This window comes from Pteropus vampyrus, unplaced genomic scaffold (genome assembly GCF_000151845.1).
Source record: "Pteropus vampyrus isolate Shadow unplaced genomic scaffold, Pvam_2.0 Scaffold55, whole genome shotgun sequence".
Lineage (NCBI taxonomy): Eukaryota > Metazoa > Chordata > Mammalia > Chiroptera > Pteropodidae > Pteropus > Pteropus vampyrus.
In genome coordinates this window covers 4,610,461-4,636,377 of record NW_011888836.1, presented here as the reverse complement: position 1 = coordinate 4,636,377, position 25,917 = coordinate 4,610,461, and the positions used below count along the sequence as shown (strand labels likewise).

The following is a 25,917-nucleotide window of genomic DNA, read 5'->3' as shown; positions in this document are numbered from 1 at the left end:
GTTTTCCTTAGAAAATAAGATACTAGCTGTTCAAAGGACCTCAAAGACTGTGGTAAGACATATCTTTAAATACAGTATAAAGAAAGGACGTTAGAAGTACATTTGGAAGAGAATGAATTGCAGAATTCCAGTGTTAAAGGAACTGTTTATTATTGTAATGTCATGGAAACTATACGTTACGTTGCATTGTATTTGCAACCCCACGCATCTTTTGTATTGATTAATAACTAGCACCATAGATTATGTAAAGTATATTTTTGGCTACTTTATAAATTAGTCTTACCAGAGTAACTCCATTTATTCACTTCTCTCATCTTTGCTTGATCTAATAGGAACAGATATTCAAAGTTCGAGCAGCTTGTTGGCATTTTAGTCTTTATAAATATTCACCGTTGCCATTTGTAAAGTAGAGAAAAAGCTGTTGAGAAAGAGAGGCAGATTCCTATTTCCTTACATTGGTATTAATTGCTAAAATTTTTGGAAAGCTTCATGTAAAATGTGGCGTGGTACATTTCTCTGAAATCAATCATTTGAGAAATGAATTTTCAAAATCATTTTCTAAACCCTAACTGAATATTTGGATTAACTCTTTTTAAAAAATCGAATCGTCAACCTGCTGCTATTAAAGAGGCAGATTGTCCAAAGAGGTCTTTTTGTGGTTCCTGTCTTAAGGTTTTTGTCAGTTTTTTTCCCGCTCACTTTTAAAATTTGTCTTTTTCTTTTGTTTTTCTGTAGACCAGAGTAGGTTGGCAGTGTGCAGCCTGATCCAAATTTCTTTGTTGTTTTTTTCTTTCAGGATTTTTCTAATTTTATCCCAGATAGTTCTCAGCTGGAATACACTCAAGAGTGCAAGGTATGGGCCCAGATCCTTCCCCCTCTGGTTGGTGTTTAACGGCGTGGATTACGTTGTGGAGACACAGGGTAGTGTGGTAATTGAGAGCACAAACTTACAGGCGGACTGTGCTTTAAATTGATTTGCGTGTTGGCTCTGTGACTTTGGCCAACATTCAAAAAGTTTTTAAAGCCTGTTTTTAAAGTCTATAAGATGGAGTTGGAAGGATTAAATGAATGATGGATGTTACACACCTAGCAGTCTCAGTGTTGGTGACTGTAGTCTTTCTGTCGCTCCTGCACTTCTTCTTTGAGCTGGCACATCTGGGTCAGACCCTGGATTCTTTTCATAGTCACCTCTTTGGAGGTTTTTCCCTTTCCTGGTAATATTTTCTTTCCTCGATTTGTGTGTCTATCTGTTTGTTTGTTTCTCTCTCTCTTTCTTTCTGTGTGTGTGTGTGTGTGTGTATGTAGGTTCTAATCCATATTAATTAGATTTGCTGGGTATAATCTAGGCTAGACAGGGCTCAGCCTAAAGTGGCAGTGTGGCACCCGGAAACTAGCAGACACTGCTAGTGGATGGGGTGTGGTTTTGGCATCTTTGTAATGGTTTTGCTAAATGGCTTTCAGGGTGGACTCCGCACCAAGGAAGGGCACTTCTGCCAAATAACTGAACTCTTCACAGACTTCCAGTTCCTCTGTGTGCAGCAGAGGCCTGTCATAGCCCATCTGCCCTCAGGCTCAGGGCACTGCTGTTCACCAAGAGAGTTGGGCTTGTGGGATCAAGGTCCTCAACTCCATTTTCGTCAACACTCATAGAACCTTTAGGCCATTATACTTTTAGAACACCAATTTTTATCATGTCTTTGACTAACAGAATGTCAGCTGACCTTTGGCTCATTCGTAAAAGTAGAAGTTGATATCTGAGTGCTAGTCAGTTACCTTTCTGCAAGACTCATGCGTTTCGTTTTGTTGTTGACTAGAGGGAACTAAGTCAGGTGTTTCAGTGAGGTATTACAGGTAAAAATCTGGGAACACTGTATTTAAAAGAAAGTTCGATTTGTTAATTAGTAACTTATTAGAGTTACTACAGAATATTTTAAGCTTTTGAAGAGATATATATGTTTTTCTTACTAATTAAATTTTTCTATAATTCTTTTCAGACCAAGAATGCCAGCATACTAGGATTCTGCTGGACCAGTTCTACTGAAATTGTCTTCATTACAGATCAAGGAATTGAATTTTACCAGGTATTATATTTATCACGTTTGCTGGAGAAAAGGTCTGTAGTAGTTTTGCAGCTTTTTAAGGTCAGTACTAAATAGCTATTTTGAGATTCTAGAACTTTCGGCTCTTGGGTTTTTATTTTTCTAAATACAAGTAATGTTTTTTATAAAATGTTCGAACATTACCAAGATATATTTTATGAAAAGTAAAGGTTCTCTATAATCCCTAGAAATAACTATTATGAACAGTTTAGTGCATATTCCTCTTATTTTCTGCATGCAAACATAATTATCTTTTTTTTTTTTTTTACAATAATGGGAATAGTGTATTTAAATTTTTGTGGCTGGCTTTTTTTGCCTAGCAGTGTCTTGGACATCTTTCCACATTTTATTCTGAGTTGTATTCTGTGTTGCTGTACTAGTTTATTTAGCCAGCTCCCTGTTGATTAATATCTGGCTCGTTTTCAGTTTGTGATTATAAACAATTCTCCAGTGAACAGGTTTGTAAATGTTTCTTTATATTTTTGGCTGAGGCAGTTCTTAGAAGGGGAACTACAGTATAGGTATGAACATCCAAAAAGCTGAACAGACATAACTAAATTTCTTTCAGGGGTTTGCACTTTCACGAGCAATGTAGGGATCCCCATGTTCCACATCTTCGCCATAACTGGATATTATCAGTCTATCTAAGAGGTGGAAAGACATTTTAATTTAGATTTTTTTTTTACTGGGGAGATAAGCATGTTTTCATTTGTATATTGTTCATTTGTATTTCCTCTTTTGTGAACTGCTTCTTCATCTCAAAAAAATTTTTTATTTTGGTAAAAGGCAGATAACATAAAATTTACCATTGTAACCATTTTTAAGTGTGCATTTTAATAGTGTTAAGTATATTCACATTATTGTGAAACAGATCTCCAGAACTTTTTCATCTTGCAAAACTGAAGCTTCCTGCTCATTAAATAACTTCCCTTTCCTCCCTTCCTCAACCCCTGATAACCACCATTTTATTTTCTATGAATTTGACAACCTTACATAAGTGGAACCATATAGTAATTGTCCTTTGTGACTGGTTTATTTCACTTAGCATAGGTCCTCAAGGTTCATGTTGTTGTATATGTGAAAATTTCCTACCTTTTTAAGGCATGTATATACCAAATTTTATTTATCCATTTATATATTGATGGACACCTGGGTTGCTTCCACCTTTTGGCTATTGCAAATAATGCTGTGGTGAACATGGTGTGTAAATATGTCTTCGAGACCCTGCTTTCAGTTCTTTTGGGTATTAGCCAGAAATGGGATTGCTGGATCATATGGTGATTCTATTTTTAATTTTTTTTTTAGGAAATGCTATACTGTTTTCCATAGTGGTTATGCCATTTTACATTTTCACCAGTAGTGCACAAGGGATCCAATTTCTTCACATTCTCACCAATCCTAGTTGTTTTCTGTTTTATTGATAATAGCCTTTCTACTGAGTATGAGATGATATCTCATTGTGGGTTTGATTTGCATTTCTCTGCTTCGTGATATTGAACAACTTTCCATGGCTTCTTGTCTGTTTGTATATGCTCTGGAGAAATGTCTAGATCCTTTGCGCATTCTTTCTGTTGTTGTTCTTTATATACTCTGGATATTAACCCTTTATCCGATAGATGATAGGCAGATATTTTCTCCCATTCTGTAGTTACCGTTTCACTCTGTTGATTGTTTACTGTGATGCACCTGCCTGCCTCTTCATCTTTAATATATTCCACCTGCCTGACCTATTGAGAATGCTTTTGAGATCTCTAAGCAGAGCTAATGTAGAGCATGTTAGGATTCTTTCAGGTTTTAATTTTGTTTACCTAATAGAAGCAGTATAATTTAGAATGTATGGATGGAGAAAATATACTCATGTAAACAAACATAAGATATTAATGCCATGGTTCTTTGCTGTAGGACTGTCATCCAAACCTTTGTAAAGACCAGCAGAAAGAAAACAAACTGCACAAACCCCATACACACAGAGATAGAATTTTGTATATATGACAGCATAGTAAGGGGTGATTGCTTTATGGAAGGGTTCCCCGGGCAGTCATTTAAAAGTATATCTTTCTATTCTGTGTAGCGGGGAAGTGTACATTCAGATCATCTAGATAGTCTTCAGAACTTCAAGAAATGTCAGAAAAAAAACTAAATAAAAACACCCCCCCCCCAAAAAAATCAACAAAAAGGAAATGTTAGAAAAAGGGCCCTAGGACATCCTTATTTTACTATACCTGAATTGTCAAGAAACATATGTTTTTCAGCCCTGACTTCCACATCAGTTCTTCAGTTAGCGTTCTATGAGCGTTGATGTCCTTGGGGCCCTAGATAGGGTTCCTCAATGTGTCAGCACATTTAAAGTTTGTTTAAAATGTCCCTCAATTATAAAATACTAGTTTTGCATGCAGAGTCTCATGAACATGCCTTTTAGAAAAAGGGAGCTGCTCCCAGACTCAGTGCAAACTGAAGTCGAGAAGGAGACCAGGCTGAAGGCGGATGGTGCAGGCTGGTGGCTGATGGAGGGCATGGGGTCCGGGGGCATGGGTTGGTTTCGACCATCTCCCTGCTGAGTGACAATGTTGCCGTTCTTTGCTCTTTGGTGGAAGGTGCCTGAGAGTGAAGGTTGAGACCTGGGTCTTGCAGAGAAATGGCCTACTGAGGCCATCACTTAGAAACTAGGGAGGCGGTTTCCCTCACCTCTCTGAGCCTTATTTTTTCCTCTGTCATATTAACAATGCCCACTTCTCAGGGTTGTGTCGAGAATAAATGAGCTAGGTTTGTAAAGCACTAAGCACCAGGATCTATAACTGGTAGCTGCAATAAATAAAAAATAATTTCAATTTAACTTACTTTTGTTTTCTTTTTTTTTATTATTTTCTTCATTTTACTGTGTCAGTCTTCGATATTTTGCTGCTTTTTAAATGAAGATTGCTTCTTGGACTTTGCTTCAGGTATTACCAGAGAAACGAAATCTGAAGCTCCTGAAGAGCCAGAACATCAATGTGAACTGGTACATGTACTGTCCAGAGAGCGCTGTGATTCTGCTGTCCACCACAGTTCTTGGGAACGTGCTGCAGCCTTTTTATTTTAGGGTAAGAGTAAGCCTCGCTTTAACAAAATTTCTTTTTTCTTCCTCCTACCCTGTCTTTAACATCCTAATGTGCCAAGTACTTCCAAGGGGCAAGTTCCTCCAATTATAACTTTTACCACTTCAGACCACTAGAGGGCACCCTGTACCATCCCATCACCAAGAATGATTCATTCTGTGGGGACAGATCTTGTGAGTAAAGGACATAGTGTGGCGTTGGAAAGGATGGAAAGACATAGTGTGTGTATATCCTGGACACTTTTACGTAGGGAATGCTAAAACATCAAAGAAGTTTAATAAATCTTTCCTAAAACCTTTTTTTCCCCCAACAGGCTGGCACTATGTCAAAGCTGCCCAAGTTTGAGATTGAATTACCAGCTGCACCTAAGTCTACTAAACTGAACCTTTCTGAGAGAGACATTGCAATGGCGACGATGTATGATTGTATTTCGAGAGAGTTTCTTCTTGTAATTGCTTTTAGAGATCTAAGTAATGGAAGTGCATGATAAATACTCCAGAGCTGCCCTTTCCTTAGATAGTCTCGGAACATGCAGTAAGGCCTTCCCTTTCCTTTTTCAGTACCTAGATCTTATGAATATAGAAAACCTGTCATCATCTTGGCATTTTTTTTTTTCATTATTTTACTAGCTTTGTGGTCTTAGGAAAGTTTTTTTCACCATTCTAATCTGATAAAATGAGAACACTGAACCAATTTATTGCTTGGGTATTTTAGTTTTAGAGTTTCTTTTTCATTTTGTGAGTTGACACTTAAGTTTTTTTTTTTTTTAGCTAAAACATATCCTAATTGTTCTAAGCAAGAACACAGTCTGAGTTTTTTATCTAACAAACATGAAACTGGATTACTTATGTAGGAAGATATATCTTCATTTGGAAATGTAGATATATTAATTTTTAAACTTTATTATGAAAATTTCAAACACAAAAATAGGAGCTAATACAAAGAACCCCTCCTATAACCCTAGTCAACAAATATCAAAATTTTGCTTCTAAATTACTTCTGATTCTCCTGTGGCCTAAAACAGTGATTTCCAAACTTTAAACATTTTTAGCAGTTAGAATGCCCCCCTCTCCTTCAAAGGAAATCTGTGGCATCCTGGTTTAGAAAACAAAATGAGAGCAATCCTGGCCAAAGTGGAGGTGGGGACCCTGCCTTCTCTTTGGTTCTCATTCTTGTGGCAGGCCCAGCACAGTGTTACCCACAGGAATAAAAAGCTGTGTGCGGGAACTGTTCATACCACATTTATTAGATGAAGCTTAAAAATGAAGAGTGATTACTTTTTTCTGTAATTAAGGACTAATTGTACAAAACTTGGAAAATACAGAAAGAGGAAAATAAAATGGACTTATTCAGGGATAGCTATTCACAAAAATATGCATTTCCAATATTTTTGGATATTATGCATAGTTTGTGCTTTTAAAATATTGTGATCACACTATATCGAGTTTTACATCCTCCTTTTCATGTAATTGTATAATAGGCTTTTTTTTTTTTTGTACTAACTGAACTTGCTTTGCAAACGTTTTTGGCTACAAGATATTCCATTGAGTATTTCATGATTGACTTAACTATAGTGTTATAATTCAGCATTGAGAATGGAGGAATTTCAAACAGTTAAGTGTGACTTACGTCTCTTTGTTCCCTAATCAGCTACAGACAACTTTATGTTCTCTTCCTGAGGCATCATTCACGGACCTCCAATAGTACAGGAGCGGAGGTTGTCCTCTATCACCTACCAAGGTATACTTGATACTGCCTTCCTTCTTCCTCTGATTTTAAAATATGAACTCAAGCATGTTGATCTATTTTTTGACCTTTCTGTTGTCCTACAGAGAAGGCGCCTGTAAAAAGATGCACATATTAAAGTTAAATCGGACGGGGAAGTTTGCCCTCAATGTGGTGGATAATCTGGTGGTTGTTCATCATCAGGATACAGAGGTATGAGTTACGCGCATGTCTAGTCTTGTGTTGGTACAAGTTAAGATTGCTTAAAAGAGTTGTGAAAATTGCCAGAACATTCTGAACAAAGGCTAAAAAGTGTTTTTTATGCCAACAGTTTTAGAATTCCAGATGGAAATGGGTTTGGTATTCTAGATGGTTTAGAAAAAACAGTGATTCTGTATCAGTTGATTAAGGATAATTAGAAACTATTGTAGAAAATAACACATGAGGAGATTAGACTTTGAAACAGTTATTTGGTTGAAACAGCTAAGCTGGGAATTCACGACAGCCACTGTGTTCGATGAGCACGGGAGCTCTGTCCTTCCTTTGTGAGTATAGATGATAATGCTGGATGATGACGGTTTTGACACTTGCCCAAGAGAAAGCACGAGAACGGATCCTGCTTTTTCTACGCTGTTAGCTGGGTGTCTAACAGGATCCTGCCTTTTCTACGCTGTTAGCTGGGTGGTAGACAAGCCACTTCTCTTCCGTGCCTCCTGGTGGGGTGGTGGCACCCATATTTTTGACTGATGATGATGTTGCAAGTGAAAAAGACCTGCTTAAATCACTTAGAGATCTTCAAAAGAAGCATGTCTTAAATGTCAGGAATATTTGTGAGAATAGATAGTTGTGATAATATAGCAAATTCTTCCCCAAAGAAGTAGCCAGTAGGGATGGAATGCAAATACAGACTCTTTGACCCTTTCCCCCTTTAAAAAAAAAGTGAAGCTTGCTACTGGTGTTCATTTAACATCACATGTAGGAATGCTGTTTTCTAGGATTTGACATTTTCAGCGATTGAGAATTACTGTATTTTGTAAATGAAAATACCGGTGCTAAAAACAGAATGCCATAAATAGAATGATGTCATTTGTTCCAAAGACTATTGATATACCAGAGCGATGCGAACATAATAATAAAAGTGAGATATTTCGTGGCAAACTTCAGGGGTGAGGTTGGGACTATAATCCGCCGGTTATCTCTGGGTAAGCGCTGCAGGCGCAAGTGCTGCCAGCGAGTATTCTGACAAACAGGAAATGGCTTAAATGAATCCAGAATAGCAGGATGTGAGGTAAGGAAAGGGTGAAGCCAACCTATGATCTCTTTTTTCTACTTTAGACATCGGTAATATTTGATATCAAGTTAAGGGGAGAGTTTGATGGCACCGTTACCTTCCATCACCCAGTGCTTCCCGCTCGATCGATTCAGCCCTATCAGATCCCCATAGCAGGTAAAAAGGAGTCACCATGGAGTTGGGGGTCATGCTCAGGCTGGAGTGAGGAGTACATACAGAGGGGCCTAGATCTGTTTGCTTTTTGAGGGGCTCTTTCCCTGCCCCTGCCCTTTTTTTTTTTAACTGATTTTATCAGTTCCAATTGCATTGTGAAAAGTATTTTATAAAATAAATGGATTGTCCTCCATTTATAAAAAATAGAATGATTTTTATTCTCTGAGCTTTAAAATGGAGTGTTGAGCTGAAAGATTTTTAAATGTTGGATAAACTCTTTACATTTTCTGATTGCCTGTGCTCTGTAACCCTAAGATTAAATTTGGCTGCTTATGGCTATTCTTTTAATCTGGGATCACTTTTTCTTATCTTTCTCACATTCTGTATCATGGTTATGATAGTGTATTCTTTCCTGACTGATGGTCACAGTAAGTACTTAAGACTGTGGGTCTCTGGTTGTTCTAGATTAATCCTCCTACCTGAAGAGAAATAGAAGTAGGAAGTTTGAGGAGAGAGATCAGGATTTCAGTGAAAGGGAAAGAAACCATCTGGTTCCTTTTGCCTTTTCCTGCTGTAATCAATTTCAGCTCTCAAAGAAGACTGGAGTACAGGCCAAGCTAATTGAAGTATCTGTGTAAACCATGAAAGGTTCACATTTGGAACTCCAGTAGCAATGTCTCCTTATTAAAAGGACTACCTGTCAGCATTGGTAGGTCGGCCCAGTTTGCAGTCAAGATGTCCTTGTACCTGCCGTAGAAGACCCAGATTAGGCTACAGCTGATAGTTCAGCAAGAACACCACCTCTGGCCTACCTTTCTAGTCTTGGAGGATCAGCCAGAAGCTTACTAACTGGCAGAGTTTGGAAGGAAGGAAGTAGTTCTCACATTTGGATTGGTCTTTTGGCCCTCTGTGTTTTTTTCCAGCTTTTTTTCTTTTCCCTGGATAATGTTAGCATTACAGGCATACCTAGTTTTATTGTACTTGGCTTTATTGTGCTTCACAGGTGTTGCATTTTTTATAAATTGAAGGCAAGGCCCTCCACCAGCAGAATGATTACCACTTGCTTTCCCTCCATTAGACTTGCTTTACCCCTTGATCTGTTCTCCCCTGTGAATTGCTCTCCACCTCTAGACTCCCTTTTCTCCTGGGAGACTTGGGAAAAGAAACTGTAATATCTTGGAAGTAACTGTAAAATCATAGGTTGTGTCAAATGATTTATTGTGCATCTGCTATTCACTTGGAATGCAGGTTAACTGTTGGTGAATTTGGGGAAAAACAACTTTTAAACATTTAAAACTCAGCTCTCTTCCAGTTACTTAGTAGGACTAGTTAGAGGCAATCAGGTTCTAATTGGCTAGTTATAATAAAGCTGATGCCAGGTATGGTCTAAACAATAGCCAAGACTAAGATTAATAAGAATTCAAGGGTCCATTGAATCCTAGGGTTTCTGGACTGTGGGTTGGTAAAGCATTTTTCAGGGTTAATGCGTTTTGTTTTGTTTGTTCTGCTAGATTGTAAGCCTTTTGCAGGCTCGTAGCATCTCTGTATCCTGCCTACCCTTTGCCGCCATAAGATGTGTATTTCGGAACAGCTTATTGGGCTCTCTTGAAAGCTGAAACCAGCAACTTTGGGGAGAGCCAGCTGCCCTCATTCATCCTGTTTTTGGTCTCTTCTCCCAGTGGTTCTCACTGATTAGGATCACCTCGGGGGCTTTAACCAGAGCCACCTGGTTCTCACCTGCATTTAAGTCAAGGTGATGGGCAGTCAGCTTTGAGGCCAACACATAAGACCTTTATTCTTAGGTTCCAAATACAAGTGTTGTCCGCTTTAGCTTCTTTGATGGGGCCCTTTCCTCTTTTGGGGGTGAGGAGAAATCTGTTCAAAATTACCACCTTTTTAACCGGCTGATTAAAACCTGCCTTCTGATTGTGCCTGGGTAATTGCAACAAAACTGAGAATCGCGTATTAGTTTTTAGGGCTACATTTCTCAAGTTCGTTGTGGGCTGCCTGCCTGACACATGACCAGTGTAACTGGTAGTTATAAGTCTCTGTCATGTGAGGTTTTTTTGAGATCTGCTTCCCACCCAGGTGAGATCGCTGTGCCTGGACCTCCCACTCTATAGTGGAGAATTAAACTAATTAATTGGTTAGATAATTAAACAACAAAGCACTTGTATTTGAAATAATTTTAGTGAATTATCCGAGTATTTGATTTTGAATCATCCAGTTCTTTAATGTGCATGTGTAAATGATGATGAGTCATCTTTGGTTATTAAAAACAACACTGAACGAAGCATTGACATTCTTTCCCCTTCTGGGGTACACATTTTCTTGTCTGGGTCTCGACTTCCCTCCTCCTTCCTCTACGTATTATAAGTGGGACATGACAATTTACTTCTTCCTTGTTTCACTACAGTTGAATAAACATTTACTGAAGGCTTTAAAAGTAATAAATTTTACATCTTAAATACTAGTATTGGCAGCATTTTCTGGTTGCATCATCAGTCTTTGCAGACTTGTGTTTTCTCCATTTGTAGGTCCTGCTCCTGTGACGAGCCAGTCTCCTGTCCCATGTAAACTCTGTATCCTTTACAAAGGCATTGGCACTGTGCACAGACGGAAGCTGTTACCCTCTTTACCTTTGTGTCTAAGAAGGTCCTGCAGCTCCGCTCTCATCAGCCGGAGTAAAGGCTCAGGAACCACCGTGGGGAGTTTCTTACTATGGAGGGGCGGGCATTTAAAGTAGCCTTAGCAAACGGCAGGGCCAAGGGCTAATCCGAGCTAGGTTTGTCTTTTGTTTTTATCTCTTCTGGTTTAGAATTTCCTATAACATGTAGATTCTTCATCCTGGATTGTCTTTCAACCTGACATCATTATCAGTGCAAGCCAAGGTGAGTCAGAGGGGACGACCGTCATGTTAGAGAAAATAGTGCTTGTTGACTTTGGATGACAGTAGTAGCCAGTGACAGTTTCAAAGTGAATGAGAAATGACCTCTCCCTTCAACCCGGAAATGGGATTATTTCTCACTTTATATTCTGTTCTCTACTATGTGTCTATTTTATCATGAGCCTATATTATTTTTTATAATTAAAACAGCTAAGAATGGCCATTCCCCTGCTTTAAACCCTTTTATATCTGTCCTTTCTGAAAAGCCAGACCCCACAGCATAGTGTGCAGGGCCCTCCCTCCCTGCTCTGTTACCTCCCACCATCATGCTCACATGTGCTCGCACCCCTTTCTGTTCTCTATGCCTGTGGGTGCACACCGTGTTTCTCACGGTGCTGGGGAAGCCTTCCTTGGGGTGTTGTCTTTTCCTTGGTAATCCTGTCACACCTTGTATTTTTTCTATTGAGTACTTTCTACATTAGTCTTTAGTCATCTGTATTTTCATGTCTTGCCCACTGGGATTCTTAAGAAGAGAATTAGCCCTAACACCCCGGGGTGGTGTCCACTGTGTAATGAATTTACTTCTGTTCATCCAGAATGGTACTAGCTTTGTATTAGCCTATTAGCCGTGGCAGAACTGAGAGGCTCTGCCTGCCAGCTGGTATTGTGGGTGTTCAGGAAGTTCGTGGATTGATGAATGGATGAATTATGAAATTCCTTTAGCATTATCTTTGACTAATGAGCCAATGCAGAAAAAACCAGAGCACAGGATCAAAGTTAATGCCACGTGTTAACGTCTTTTTCTACTTTCAGAGTTAAAAGGGGCTAGGTGTGGGGAAGGAGCTGCTCTGAGCTGATTCAAAGAGCTTGTTGCCCCTATAGTTAGGGAGCTACACCACAGCTGTACCTCCTAACAGGTTGTTTTGCTGTAAGGAGTCAACCTGGCATGCAGTAGTCTGGCTGGCTATCCTATTGTCAGGCATTTCCCGAGTGTCCTAGAGTGTGCTTTGGTTTGTAGGAAAAAGCCTTTAACAGTGCTTTACCCCACGAATCCTTAGGGGAACCACCTTTTGGGCTTTTGTTCCGGTATGCCTCATACTATTAAATTTGTTGCCTCTTAAATCCAGGTTACCTCTGGAACCTCCAAGTGAAACTTCAACCCATAGTAAACCTCTTGCCAGATAAAGGAAGACTGATGGACTTTCTCCTCCAGAGAAAGGAATGCAAGATGGTCATCCTGTCTGTCTGTTCGCAGAGTAAGTGGGTGAATCCTTTGCATAGGTCTGATTCTGTGTTAGGCCTGTGGTGCCCAGCACCTTTTATTGGGAGCTGGGCCACCTTTTCACTCCTTGTCTGTAGCCTGTAGCCCTATTCCTCTTGATGGATGGATTATTTAAGCTCCTGGAAAGGCTACTGAACATAAAAATGCTTTGTAGAGACTTTGGTAGAGAAAACTAAATAGGATGGTTCCAGGTGAAAGCAAGCCTGAACGCACATGAGGGTCCGGAGCTACTATCCCTGGCTTCGGAACAAACATTTTTCAGAATCCAGATCACTGCATATCTACTCTGAGAATCTTCTACTTGTATCTGCCATCACTGTCTCTCTCCAGTAATGAGAAAGGGCTTGTGAGTTGTAGGCTTTAGGTCTCTAAGCTAGATCTTTTCTCTGAATGCCCTTTAAAGGTATGTTGGCACTGCTAACCCTTGGAGATTAGTTTTTCTATCATAGCAACATGTTCTGAACCTGACATGAAGTTGGTTGACCTGTGTGAACATTGATTCTTTCCAGTGTTGAGTGAGTCAGACAGAGCAACACTTCCTGTGATAGCCACTGTTTTTGACAAACTCAATCATGAGTATAAAAAGTACCTGGACGCTGAGCAGAGTTACACGATGGTAAGTTATATGAACCATGATGAGGGCTCTTCCACCCCTGTATATTTCTAAGTAATTATAATGCAAGGTCCTAATAGAATGATGTCACTGCACTTTGCTCCGTGCCAGAGGGCAAGGTGGCTATAGTGAAGGAGCAGTAATTTCAGAATCCCGGCATCCCATTAGCTTGAGGCTGTCTCGCTTAATGCCTTCACCTTTTTTAAAATACGTTTGATCTTACACACAGATAGCGATCCTTGGTCTTACTCTGTGTTATAAAATTGGTCTCTGCTTTGCATTATTTTATACATGTTTCTGCCAAGCCAGAGTCTGATTTTAATTAGAAATATAATAATTTTGCCATGTCTTTTTAGTCAGTATTCTGTTAATGATGATTAAATATTAGCACCGTGCCTTTCATATAGTAGGCTCAAATGCTGTGAAGGGCTGGACAAAATTAACATGGCTTATTACCAGATTCTGCTATGCCGTTAGTGTATCATGTGCTCTGAAGTGAGAAAAGTTTAGGACAAGTGGAATGAATGATTTCACTTAAACAATCTCATTAGTCCTAAACAATTAAAAAACCCAGAACTACACTGACTTTTAGCTACTCAAGGATAACAGGACTGATGTGGGCTGCTGAAGGGTCAGCGGGTCCCTGTCCTGTCAGACATGGGGGAGAGGGCAGGGCTGAGCTCTTCTGGATCCTTCTCTTGGTCCTGCTGCTAGTACACTGGGCTGTGGGAATCAGGTCTGATCCTAAATGGCAATTTCTATGCATCCCTGCTCTGTGGCTCCTAGACTTCATAAACCTTTGCTAGTCAAGAGTGTGGTCAACCTCGTGTAACATTAGAGCACCTGGCACTTAGAAATGGGGGTTCTCAGGCTACCTGCCACAGCTCTTGCAGAATCTGCATTGATCTCACCTTCTTTAAGTTAGGTTGAGGTAGTCAAGATCCTCAGTTTTCCCATATAATATTTCGGGAGCCTTGCTTACCATTTAAAAATCTAGATGTAGACTCATTACATGAAGCATTCACTTAAAGATCAGGGCTTCATCAAACAAAGATGCAGCAAGCCATTCCATTTTTATTAGATAACAAAGGTCAGATAGTCTATGGTTAAGGAAATTAGATAGGGAGCTGTTTTAAGAAGTTGAAAACAGTGTGATGTCCCTTAAGAGAAAATTATGACATGTTTTTTTAGTTCCATCCACCATGAACATTAGTCTATTTTCAAGATGACCAGCTGACTTTCTAGAGCAAAGGAAAAATAGTTTTTTCCAAGTAGTGAATTAAGTGTATTGCCCTTCTCAGATTTGAGCTTCATAGCATCTAGGAATTCAGTCTTGTTGGATTAACTGCAAACACACTATTACCTAGAAGAAGATTAAGATCCCACTTGTAATTTCTTGCTTAGGCAGTAGAAGCAGGGCAAAGCCGGAGCAGTCCACTTCTCAAAAGGCCGGTGCGGACCCAAGCTGTGATCGACCAGTCTGACATGTACACCCATGTCCTGTCGGCATTCACAGAAAAGAAGGTAGGTGACAGCTTATCAGGTGCTTCAGGACTAAGGATTCTCAAGACAAAGATCTATTTGAAGGGAACTGAGGACAACTAGTAGAACTCAATGTGATTCGAATAACTGGATCTTTGGCGAAGACCTAGTGCTACTAGTTTGGCTTCTAATATTCAGGCCTAAACATGACCATCAATGGGGGAGGTTCTAGAGGGATTTGTGCAAAACCAGCGAAATAGAGCACTGGGCCGGTTTCATATGGAAACAAGGTGGGGAGATAATGAGGAGTGTACATGTCGCTTCCTTTGCAACTCTGCGATGTTTCTAAGATTATTTTTGTTTTCTCCATAGGAGATGCCTCATAAATTCGTGATAGCCGTACTGATGGAATATATTCGCTCTCTTAACCAGTTTCAAATTCCAGTACAGGTACCTTCCAATCAGCATTGGTGGCTTCAAGTTAGAGGAACGAGGAATATTTTTTTAAAATCACAGTATTGTCAATATCTTACCTAAGATGACTCTTTTTATATGGTAAAAGTGTCTGCGTGCCTGACTCAGAATTCTGAGTGACATTTCAGACATTACCATGTTGTTCTTAGAATGAGTAGTCTCGTATCAAGTTGGGTCCTTTCACCTGCACACTGAACCCACTTCTCTTAATAATGGACACTTTTACTCATCAATTAGAATAGCTGCAGCCCTCGACAAACCTAACCTCGCGTCTGCTGTAGTTGACCGGTTTGGCAACGTCTTCCCTTCTGTTTTTGTCCTCAGCATTACTTACATGAACTTGTCATCAAGACGCTTGTCCAGCACAACCTCTTCTACATGCTGCATCAGTTCCTGCAGTATCATGTCCTCAGTGACTCAAAGCCTTTGGTCTGTATCGCCGGATATTTGCTTTTCGTGATTAGAAACTTAAAATTTAACCTTTCCACATCTTATGCTGAATAGTCTGAAAATTCGTTTTTCAGGCTTGTCTGCTATTATCCCTAGAAAGTTTTTATCCTCCTGCTCATCAGCTGTCTCTGGATATGTTGAAGGTAACTGATACATCAGAGTTTTTTAAACTGCGTAAAAGTCTGTTCTTGTTTCTTGCATTTATCTGGACTTTTCTCTTTCTAGCGACTTTCAACGGCAAATGATGAAATAGTAGAAGTTCTTCTTTCCAAACACCAAGTGTTAGCTGCCTTAAGGTTTATCCGGGGCATTGGTGGCCATGACAACATTTCTGCACGAAAATTTTTAGATGCTGCAAAGCAGACTGAAGACAACATGCTTTTCTATACCATATTCCGGTTTTTTGAGCAGCGAAACCAGCGTTTGCGAGGGAACCCTAATTTCACACCAGGTGAGAATACAGTAGCAGTGAAAAGATCTGGGGTGACCAGACTCAGTAGCAAGAGAACACTGGCAGCAAGAAGCCTTTTGGTCAGAACTCCCGAGTTAGTTTTTAAAAAACAAAATGTCTTAACAGCCCACCAAATCCTTAGCCCATTATCTGTAGTACAAGTGAATTCGCTATGCTAGTAGACCTAAATTATGCTCTGGAACTTGGTGTGTTTGGGGAAGAGAGACATATTCAGGGCCCATTTCGGGAAGTCTGAACACAGCTCATATGTCTGACACCTGTTTTTGGAATGTCCTTTTCTGAAGAATCAAGAACAGAACAGGAACTGGTGGCTAAGGGTTTTAAATGGCCTGGGGCTTACTGTTTCAGTTCTAGGCAGGGAACATTGACAAATCATTCTTATCTCCAAAGTTATGATACCTAAGGCATCTTCTTCCTTAGGATGGGGAAGGAACATAACTTTTTCTAGCTTAATCAGTATACAGTGGTAAGATAGTACCATGACAGGTTAGCTTCTCTGCTTGTTTCTCAGAGCAGATGGTTCTATAATGGAATGAGCTGTGCAAATAGGACAATTCGAAAGCTTAGGAAAACACAGTATTTTATGAAAAAAATAAGTTAAAACCCAGTATATATTACTATGAGCTGCAAAGTGTTCATCCTCTTGTTTTCTTCTCTTTGTGTCACATGTAAGAGATTAAATCTATTTTCCTTTATAGGAGAACACTGTGAAGAACATGTTGCTTTTTTCAAACAAGTTTTTGGAGACCAAGCTCTAATGAAGCCTCCAACGTTCTGAAATCACTTGCTAGTTTTTTTATATATATAAAAATGTGTACAAAGTTAATTTATTGCATTAATAAAGCTCTTTAAACTACAAAATGTTATAATAAAGTATATTTGCAACATTCCCAAATTTTACTAAAAATATGGTTTAGAACTTGTGTGAGGGCTTACTCCTAAAAAAAGGAGAAACGCTGCATTGATTGGCCTTTTAAAAATGTCAGTGAGCAGGTCACATTAACCATCCTAGTGTCAAACTTCCGCTTGCTGAAAAATTAGATTTCATTCCTGGAGAACTGGAAGATGCTTAGAGTGTCCCAGGGTTGCCTTCAGATTTAGTAATACTGCTTCACAAGTCGGATTTGCATTCCTGAGTTTAAAAGCACTACGGCCAAAGCTGCTGCTGTTAAAACCACTTGAAGTCTGATAACACCAACTGTTCAACTTAGCCTTGGCAATGCAGCTACTGTCCAGTGGTGAACTGACTGACCCGTAGACAGTTGAAAGTCTCCAAACTCTGTAAAGGGTTAGAAATTGAGGAGTTGTTCTCTCTCTGTACCTTGATATCGCTCTTGAGTAGCCAAACTTTTGGCTTTATTTATTGATGGTCCTGTGAGGGATAAAAAGAATAAATTTTATATTGTTTCTTCAGGAGAAAAGGGGATAGTTTGTACTATAACAGAACCACCTTTTCTATCCCCAAGATTAAAAAAAGCCAAACCCCTCATTTTCTCGATTTCAGTGCTTCAACATAGTTACAATATATAAATCAAATTAGTACTATTCTCCTTTTAACTGTAAGTCTTATGAAAGCTGAAATGGCCAAAAAAGATCATATGGATAGTCTCATCAGGAGATGAGTAGCAGAGGCAGTGTTTTGCTAGAACAGTGAATCAGGGAAGGAAAAGCTGTTCTATAGCACTGCTGGGTTGTGACCCGGCTGTCAAGGCACTCAACGGCATGCATCTCAGCAAAGAAGCCACCTGGGCTACTGACAGACTCATTCACGGTCGGACTTCAGTGCCTTGTTCAGCAGACAAGTCAGGCCTCCAGAAAAAGTATTAGCAGCTTACTAATTAAGTGGTTTGAACAACTGAAGCCCCTGGGTAGGATATTTTCTCAGAAATTTTTTTACTCAGTAATATTTATCAAATGACCATTAATATAAGTTCAAATACTTCAAAAGAATGCTTCAAGATATCAATTCTTTAATCATCTTACATGTTTAAAAATTAGAACTCTTACCTATATAACTGAGTAAGACAGGGAGGAATATTAATCCATGACTGGCTCCCAGCAAGACCATAGCTAAATACATCCTGAAGTAAAATATCTGGAAAATTTGAGATTTGGCAAAGGCCAATACCACAATCCCTCCAAACTTTGTAAGTGTGATTCCACTGAATACCTAAAAGAGAGACAGTAGTAGAAACCACTTTTATCAACTTGTTATAATTGAACACTTCCTAATACAGAGATTTAATAGTCAAGGTCAAAATTCACAGGGACTGAACCTCAGCTTTCAGAGTTAACGATAAGGGGCAGTATGTTCCACCTAAAACTGTTTCACTTGCTGCTTGTGAGCCTGAAACAAAAGCTTTATAAGGGTAAAAGCTATGTATTCTGCATAGACACTATTCTGTCTCTAAACTGAGATTATATATATTCTTAGATGAGAATTTTAAGTATCTAAAATTTTATTAAAAAAAGTTCTAGTTGTTACTCTCTAATACTGTTTTCTTTAGTGGTAAAGTGATTGGTTGATAGGCTAAACCAGGATATAGAGTTGAACAAGGAGACTCTCCAGATGACCACAGATTGCTCACTGGGCTGAGTGTGGCAGCTCCCTAGTTTTTGCAATAGGGTTGGCCTGTGTTTTAAATGGAAAAAGCTGGCTCGCTTAAATCCAACTTCTCTGTTCTCTTCCTGCTTCAGCCATACTGCCGCCTACAGCAGGAGTCACCAAAAGGAACAGTTCTAAAGAGTTTAGGATATACCTATTTCATGAATGGCCTGAAAACCTGTTATCCATAGGAGCTGCTGCTAAGTAAAAGATCCAAATTGTTTTCCCTATTGAATTTTAAAGGTCCTTCTGAGAAACACTCACTCATGGAGCTGGGCCCTGTACACTGAAATTTCTGCCCAAGTTACTTACAGAACTGCCCATGTGAGAGAGTGCCTCTTCTGCCCGTTCCACACGGCTTCCCTTCGCACTCACTGTGAATGCTCTCGTTATGTGGCTGCAGAACTCCACGGAAATGCCACAGCTCTGAAATACAGCGCTTCCTTTACAGTCGGTCCTCCCTAGTTGGAAGTTATAAGCAGCCACCCCCCCTTTTCCAGAATCTGTGGTTACCAGGGCACCCTGGGTGGTAGAAGTGCCCTAAGAATCCCCTTTGATGTGTACTGTAAAGCCCCCATCACCTCAACTTAAACGCACCAGGAACTTGTGGAACACTTTAGACACAACATCCAATGCTTCAGTTTGTACAGATGTGCCTTTATCTGGGAAAGCTGCTGCAACCTCTTAAGGTTACCCCCACTGTCTACTGAGCCAGCACACTGTCACTGTCACCATTTCTTTAGTTGGGCCTCACTGCCCTTCCACCTGAAGCAGTGTTCATATCTGAAGTACAGATGCACTGTTTCTATTTCCATTAATACCTTATCGAATGCTCACATCTTCAAGACTATTAAAAGTAGCTGGCAATTGTATGGGAAGCAAAAGGTACTGATCAGAGAATCCCATCCGGGATGGGGCATTTTTTTCTAAATAAAAAGTGAATAATACCTTGTTGTGAAAGGCTAAATGTTTTTACAAACATTTCAGGCAAAATATCCAAGTTAAATCATAAAATGATGTTTTCACTGTTGTATCATCCAGTCCCAACTCCACCTAGTCCTCAGTCCCTCTGAACTTGGTCTTTTACCCCAAGAAACAATTCACATAAGTGGCAGGAGTTTGGGACAAACTGAGTGGACCAGGACTCACCATAACCAAGTTGACCAAGGAAACTGCATTCAGACTGATGCCCCACAGCCACATGATGCCAAACATGTCGACTAAGATCATGGCGATGGTGACACACATGATCACTGCAGACCACAGTTCACAGCCCAGGAGAACCACAGTCACCAAAAAGATCGCTCCCAGGGACACGCAGAGGTTAAAGATCGTGTCATCAATAATAGTCAGGTACTGTTCGTAAAAGACATAGAACACACTAGAGAGAAGGGAAAAGATTTCATTACAGTCTGTTCTCACTTCTATCTAGAAGCTCTACTTTTTATCCTGCCACTATTGCAAAACTGTAAGAGTACTTTTAGAGACACACTTGCAGAAAACCTGTTTTTTACAAGACTCATCTACAGTAATTCAACTGGACTTCTGATGGACCACTGACACCAAAGGGCCTAATAAATGATCCAAACTGTGTATTTTATATAAAGTTTTTGTTCATAATCCCAATCTATTCTACTTTATTATAGGCATTTACAAAGAATATACCATGGTATTTTGGGAAAACAAGTCCTGATCTAGGCCCAGAATTACCTCAGGCCAAGTGGGGTCTGTGCAGGACCTGAGAATTTTGTAAAGTTAACAAGCTCTTCCCAGGAATTAGGACACCCACTCTGAGAACTTCTCCCACAGAACCACAGGCTGTCCCCCTGCCAAGAACAGGTCAAGACTCCTTTATGCAAGATCACAGGGGTGAGGAAAAAAAACATTTATTTATTCTACTTTTCTGTATTTTACAAATTGAGCATTTCATGTGTAATTTCTTTTTATCAAGGAAAAAAACCAAAAATCAAAAAAGAAAAATCTCCGTAAAGGCACTGTCTCAACTAATCAGCAGTCAGGGATGTCCACTCAGCTACACTCGGTGAAGCCAGGTCTTCAGGCAACCTCCCTTGTGCTATTCCACAGTGGGTGTCTTTCACAGTGAGCTCCAGCCCGGAGACCAAATGTTTTGTTTCTAGCACTCAGACCTCAATAGGTGCTCCAGATTCTGGCTCCCCTCACTAGGTGCCATCTCCCTGGACATACCTGGCTTGTGCTCATGATGAAGATGGCAGAACGAAAGCCAAGCCTCAGCATCCATCTAGGGAGTCCCAGGGTGTGGGCCCTTCCCTAGGACACCCTCATTTGTACAATTCACACTTACCTGTATGGGAATACATGGTGGTTACTTCCTTCCTGGCTCATGGTTTTGGTGATGTTACCAGCGATGAGGCGAGCTTTTCTCATGGCGTCAATAAAGTCAGCAGAGGTCTGAAGCACGGTGTGGTAGGTCATGAAGTACGTGGCTCCGACACTCGTGTCATTACCAAGGATGTTAACTGCTGACCCATAAGCAGCATGTCCCCTGAGATGAAGACTCGTTGGTGTCAGAAAATCGTGCCTTGCAAAAACTTGCAGAATCTGAGCACTCAAGGCTAAGTGAAATCATCTGACCCTGGACTCAGAAGTCAGACCCAGCTCTAAATATCTGGGATAGAGAAGGCTCTCTAAAAGGGAACGATGAAGGTTTTAGCTTATTCTCACCCACGCTGGCTTTTCTTTACTGTTTTTGGTTTCTTTGGTGCATAGCTGCTATTGTTTCTATATCCAGCCTTGCTCCCCAATGTGCTTTCATACAGAGTTTGCTCAGCAATGTTGTGTAACAGGAGGTGGAGAAGGGCAAGGGTCCTGGAGTGAGACAGCCATGAGATCGGCCTCAGCCCTGCCACGTATCGGCAGCAGAACCCTGGACAAAGTTACTGGATTTGGGCTGCAGCGTCATCTTCTGCGAATGGGTGTACCACCACCTACTCTCAGGGCTGTGTGATGAGTAAGTGAAAAAGTGTCAAGGAGGTGCCTGGCATGATACTGGCACGTAGGAGGCTGCCTGAAAGTGGTGGCTATTGCCTTCATAAAAGCTGAATTCACTTGCATTTGTTTTATGTAGGCCAAAGCATTCAGCCTGCAAGTAGACCAAGGTGCAAAATTTGTTCTTATTTTATTTTTAGGGATAGTCTTCTCATAGTACTTAGTATAGGTCTCAAAACGCAGACACGATTTTTATGACTAATATATGATGGGACTCTGGTCAAATTATGGATTCTTATGGAAAACAGGGATGTCCAGAGTTTACCTAACATACACGTGAACACTCATTTTTCTCCTATAAAAGCTTCCAAATTACCCCACCCCAGACTTCTGGTCATTCTGGGCCAAATATCCTGTTTCCATGGGTAACTGGCTGCCTGGTTGAAAGAAAGCCCATAGTCTCATATATGGACAAGCTGGCAAGAAGCACAGTGGGGCTAAACCAATCTAAACCTTAATCTAGGATGATATCACCAAAGCTGAGATGTTGTCCCATATGCCCATGGATACAACCGAACAGCTCCTCTCACCTTCCGAAATGCCATGTGTTCCTCCTCCTCCTCCACCCCACTAGTAACCTGCACAGGACTCTATCCATTCAAACAGCCAGGAGGACCAGGACGTACAGAAAAGTGTAAGAAATGACTGCTCAAGCCCGGATGAAATCAAGTGAAAATAACAAGTTTTCTATAGAGCTGTTTGAGAGATTTCTTTGCTTTCACAGAAGAATCGGGACAGGGTAGGAAGCGGGTAAAGAGGATCTTTCCCACAATTGTTTCTATACCGCAGCTCTTTCCTAGTGTTCCAGTGCAAATTAAAGGGAAAGTGGGCATGCACCTGAAGGGCTCAGTGGCACTTACCCTTTGCCACACTTGGGATTCGGGTTATCAGAAAGGAACATGGGCAGGAATCTCATGAAGTCTCCACCCTGAGGCCTCTGTTTGCCCTCGGGAGTCAGAGGCCTGCAGCGGATGCAGGTAGGGTCAGCCACTAGCAGAAACAAGCGGGAAGGAGCCAAGGTGAGAGAAATGGGTCTCCAGGTGTCACTTTAAAACATTTAAAAATATTGATAATGAGGGGAATTATTTCCCTGAATCTTTTTCCTTATCGAAAAGCTTCCAACGCATGTGATTTTCATGGTCTAATAAATCTGAGATACCATCTTCACCTTAGGGAGGCTGTGCAAATTTTCTTCCTTGAAGCAGGTTTTCTGCTTTAAGGACAACCTCAAGTAGTATCATCAGAACCCAGGGCTTCCAGGTTTTTAATCAAGAAAATTCCATGACAACCTCGACACTCTTACAAAACCGTAGGGCAAAGGAAAACACACCTATGAGAAGCAACAGCCAGATCAAGAGAGGCAATCGGTGTCATTGGGAAAAGATGAGCAACCTGAAAACTCTGAAAACTAGGGTCCCCAGACTCAGACCTTGTTCAGCCTGCAGCCCCATGGGGGGCTGTCAGAGACAAGGATAATACAGCCCTCTTCACACTGAGGAAAGGGATGACAACAAAGGGAATGAGACCCAGCTCTGGCATATAAGTAGGTATACACTGAGGTGAAATGCAATGAGTTTTAAACTATATTGTTAAAATTTTTCAGAAAAAAGGGAAAGATTTGGAAAAGGAGATGAAAGTACCTGAAGCGTTGCAGAACTGGTCAGTGTTATTGTAGACTCTACAGCAAGAAGACTGTGGCTTAATCCAATCAAAGTAATCGTCAATCCAGGATGAGGGAGCAAAGCCTATCCGGGTACTAAAGAGGAGAAAAAAATCACTGACTTGTCCCACAAGGAAAATGTCTTTAGTTTCAGTCCTTTTTCTTGAAACCTAACTTCCTTTCTAGACTTTATACTGCTAACCAGTCAAAAGACAGATTGAATTAGCACTTCATGGAAAATCCTCAAAGTATAAGGTAGTAAATTAGTCCTTTAAAGGTTTTACTCAGGTAAAGCGGGGTTCAGTATACATCCTGAAAAACAAATCTCAAGGAAAATCTGTTTTCGGCGAGAAATTTCAGGTGGCGCTGACTGGCTGAGAGCCCTGCCTGGCTGCTGCCACTGCAGTGCAGGGAGACGGGGTGGCACTGACTAGTTTTCCAGCTCGGCTGCGTTGAAGATCTGCTGCACCAGGGAGTCGCTGTTGCAGCCCACGCCCCCGCACACCATGTTCTGCCCTGCCAGAGAAGTATAGTTGTGCCCTTCCTCCAGGACAAAGTAGACGGGTGGGCCTGCATGCAGGTACTGACTGAGGGACTTGAAATAATCCATCACGTAGGAGTCCTGAAAGAGAGATCAACGATGGGATAAAATGAGAACCTGCTGACGGTGTCTACGTGAGATGAGATGACAAAGAATTAGAAGGGCACCAGGAAGTTCCCGGCCAAGATTCAGAATTCCCTACAGCCAGTCCCCCCACCTCACCCTCCCGGGGCCCAGGTGCTCCCCTGGCTGGTCCCACTATGAGGAGGGCACCTCACAAGGTAAAAGGCTGGCTGCTCGAATTCTGTGGCTATGCCCCAGAGGGCTGTCTGAGAGTTCAGAAGGCCAACGTCACACTGGCAGAGCTTTGTGGCAGTTCTTATAACATGAAAGATCCTGCGAGTGCTTGCCTTTAGAAGCAGGCATTAGCCTGAAACACGGGGTCAGTAGGGCTTTGAGGTCAGGGCCTGGTCACTTGATATGCAGAGCTCTCTCTAGCGGGGGGCGGTCTGTGGCTCATCTCAGGGGCAACTAGACTCAGATGCCCCCATGTTTTGAAAAATGTATTCACCACTGGAATGAATTAGATAAAAAAGAAGGCGCCTTACATCTGGCACTGAAAGAGATTGATCCAATCCAATTTCTACTTTGTTCAGGACTGCAATACTGAATGACAGAACACCCATGAATACTGCTATCTGGAATGAAAAGTGAGTTATAAGACAGCAACTGCTTAGAGATATAATGAGCTAAAGAACATAAATAAAATCTTAAACACACACATAAAACAGGACTTTTCTAAACTGAAAAGGAAGTTTAAATGACATGCTAAGAAAACAAGGAGTACAGGTTAGTGGCTGAGATCACAGCGTCTAGAGTCAAACGACCTAGGTTCAAATCTTGGTTCCTTCCCTTATGAGCTGAATGACCCTGGGAAATTCACTTTTCTTTGTTTCTATTTCCTCATCAATAAAACAGAAAAATAAGGCTTATAACATCTGATAGTTTTGTGGACTAAATGAGAAAACTCTAAGGATAACCTAGATTTTAGCATAGTACCCAATATTTAGCACAATACCTGATATCGAGTGTTCAATAAATATTATGTACTGCTATTACTTTTACTATTATTAGAAACTAATATTTGTTCTTTTAGTAGAGAAGTGATAGGTGATCACTGTTGGCTCCATCCAGTATACATGCTATAAAAAGCTCTTGCGTGGTTGCTGAGGACCAGGGAAAATGGGTGGTATAGGGAGGGGAAGGCAGTGGGTAACGCTACAGAGGTGCAGCCTGAGGGAGACTGTTGTGGTGATGGATCTTGATGGCCATGGTGGTTACACAAATCCACACATGTGACAAAATGACATACACCCTACCAAAGTCACGCACTCTCGACCAAAGAGACACACACTCTACCAAAGTCAAATTCCCGGTTTTGATACTGAACTACAATTATGTAAGACCACAGGAGGAAGTGGGGCGAGGGGTGCCTGGGTCCTCTCTGCTATCTTTGCAACTTTCTTTGAATCTGTAATTATTTCCAAATAAAAACTCAAAAACTCTTACTTATATGCTACAAGCTAGCTAGAAAAATATTTTATGTATTTGTACGTTATTTGCTTTTATGTTTTTGTATATGTGCGTAACAGATGTCAGAATCTCCTCCCCAAGTTATCTTATTCTTAGAAGGCTTATGACAAATCTGTTTTTGGGAGAAAAACATGCAAAACCACAGATTAGTTCATACCACAATTGGTCGCATCCAGTCCTTAAGCAGAAGTGGAGAATAGGAGTTTTTGAAGAAACGAAACAAGCAGCTCTCTGAGGCCTGGATGCCTGTTCCATCTTCCGCACCTCTGACACAGCAAAGCACGTCTAGCCGGTTTTTCTGAGGGTACAAAGAGAAACAAAGGCCACACTTTCTAGCTGCTTCAGCTAGACCAGACTCAAATGAAATAGACTGTAATTCTGATAACAACTTACCTCTTGACGCTTAATGTCTAACCCCAAGAGACTCACAAAACAGGTAATCTGAAGAAGGAAGTCAATGAGGACTGC

At 40.7% G+C, this 25,917-nt stretch overlaps 2 protein-coding genes across 4 annotated transcripts in view; one reads left to right on the top strand and one right to left on the bottom strand.

The window, feature by feature from the left end:
* On the top strand, positions 1–16,914 carry RMC1 (regulator of MON1-CCZ1). 3 transcript variants are annotated; one of them, XM_023530814.1, is made up of 18 exons: positions 1–52; positions 797–853; positions 1,995–2,081; positions 5,039–5,179; positions 5,508–5,611; positions 6,845–6,934; positions 7,027–7,132; positions 8,255–8,366; positions 10,901–10,945; positions 11,201–11,254; positions 12,378–12,506; positions 13,042–13,148; positions 14,550–14,669; positions 15,000–15,077; positions 15,426–15,530; positions 15,626–15,694; positions 15,777–16,002; positions 16,722–16,914. In XM_023530814.1, the coding sequence occupies exons 4-18, from the start codon at positions 5,102–5,104 to the stop codon at positions 16,799–16,801; spliced, it is 1,503 nt and encodes a 500-aa protein (XP_023386582.1). In that variant the 5' UTR covers positions 1–52; positions 797–853; positions 1,995–2,081; positions 5,039–5,101; the 3' UTR covers positions 16,802–16,914. The 3 variants fall into 3 exon arrangements, with proteins under 3 accessions (XP_023386582.1, XP_023386581.1, XP_023386583.1); XM_023530813.1 differs by lacking the exon at positions 16,722–16,914 and having other exon boundaries at positions 15,777–16,196; XM_023530815.1 differs by lacking the exons at positions 1–52; positions 797–853; positions 1,995–2,081 and having other exon boundaries at positions 15,901–16,002; positions 16,722–16,884.
* NPC1 (NPC intracellular cholesterol transporter 1) overlaps positions 16,885–25,917 on the bottom strand; it is a 47,756-nt gene continuing 38,723 nt past the window's right edge. Inside the window, exons 15-25 of the mRNA XM_023530841.1 lie at positions 25,843–25,917; positions 25,607–25,747; positions 24,465–24,554; positions 23,747–23,937; positions 23,296–23,411; positions 22,516–22,645; positions 20,952–21,152; positions 19,778–20,009; positions 18,941–19,054; positions 18,031–18,193; positions 16,885–17,395 (exon numbers count right to left, since the gene is read on the bottom strand). Of these exons, the coding sequence (XP_023386609.1) occupies positions 17,313–17,395; positions 18,031–18,193; positions 18,941–19,054; positions 19,778–20,009; positions 20,952–21,152; positions 22,516–22,645; positions 23,296–23,411; positions 23,747–23,937; positions 24,465–24,554; positions 25,607–25,747; positions 25,843–25,917 (1,536 nt within the window). The 3' untranslated portion in view covers positions 16,885–17,312. The remainder of the gene's footprint in view (positions 17,396–18,030; positions 18,194–18,940; positions 19,055–19,777; positions 20,010–20,951; positions 21,153–22,515; positions 22,646–23,295; positions 23,412–23,746; positions 23,938–24,464; positions 24,555–25,606; positions 25,748–25,842) is intronic.

Excerpts from the sequence above, each read along its gene's own strand:
- RMC1 (XM_023530813.1), top strand. The coding sequence starts at position 5,102 with ATGTACTGTCCAGAGAGCGCTGTGATTCTGCTGTCCACCACAGTTCTT. Across the intron at positions 5,612-6,844 it reads GACATTGCAATGGCGACGAT|CTACAGACAACTTTATGTTC; the intron begins GTATGATTGTAT and ends TTCCCTAATCAG. Across the intron at positions 8,367-10,900 it reads CTATCAGATCCCCATAGCAG|GTCCTGCTCCTGTGACGAGC; the intron begins GTAAAAAGGAGT and ends CTCCATTTGTAG.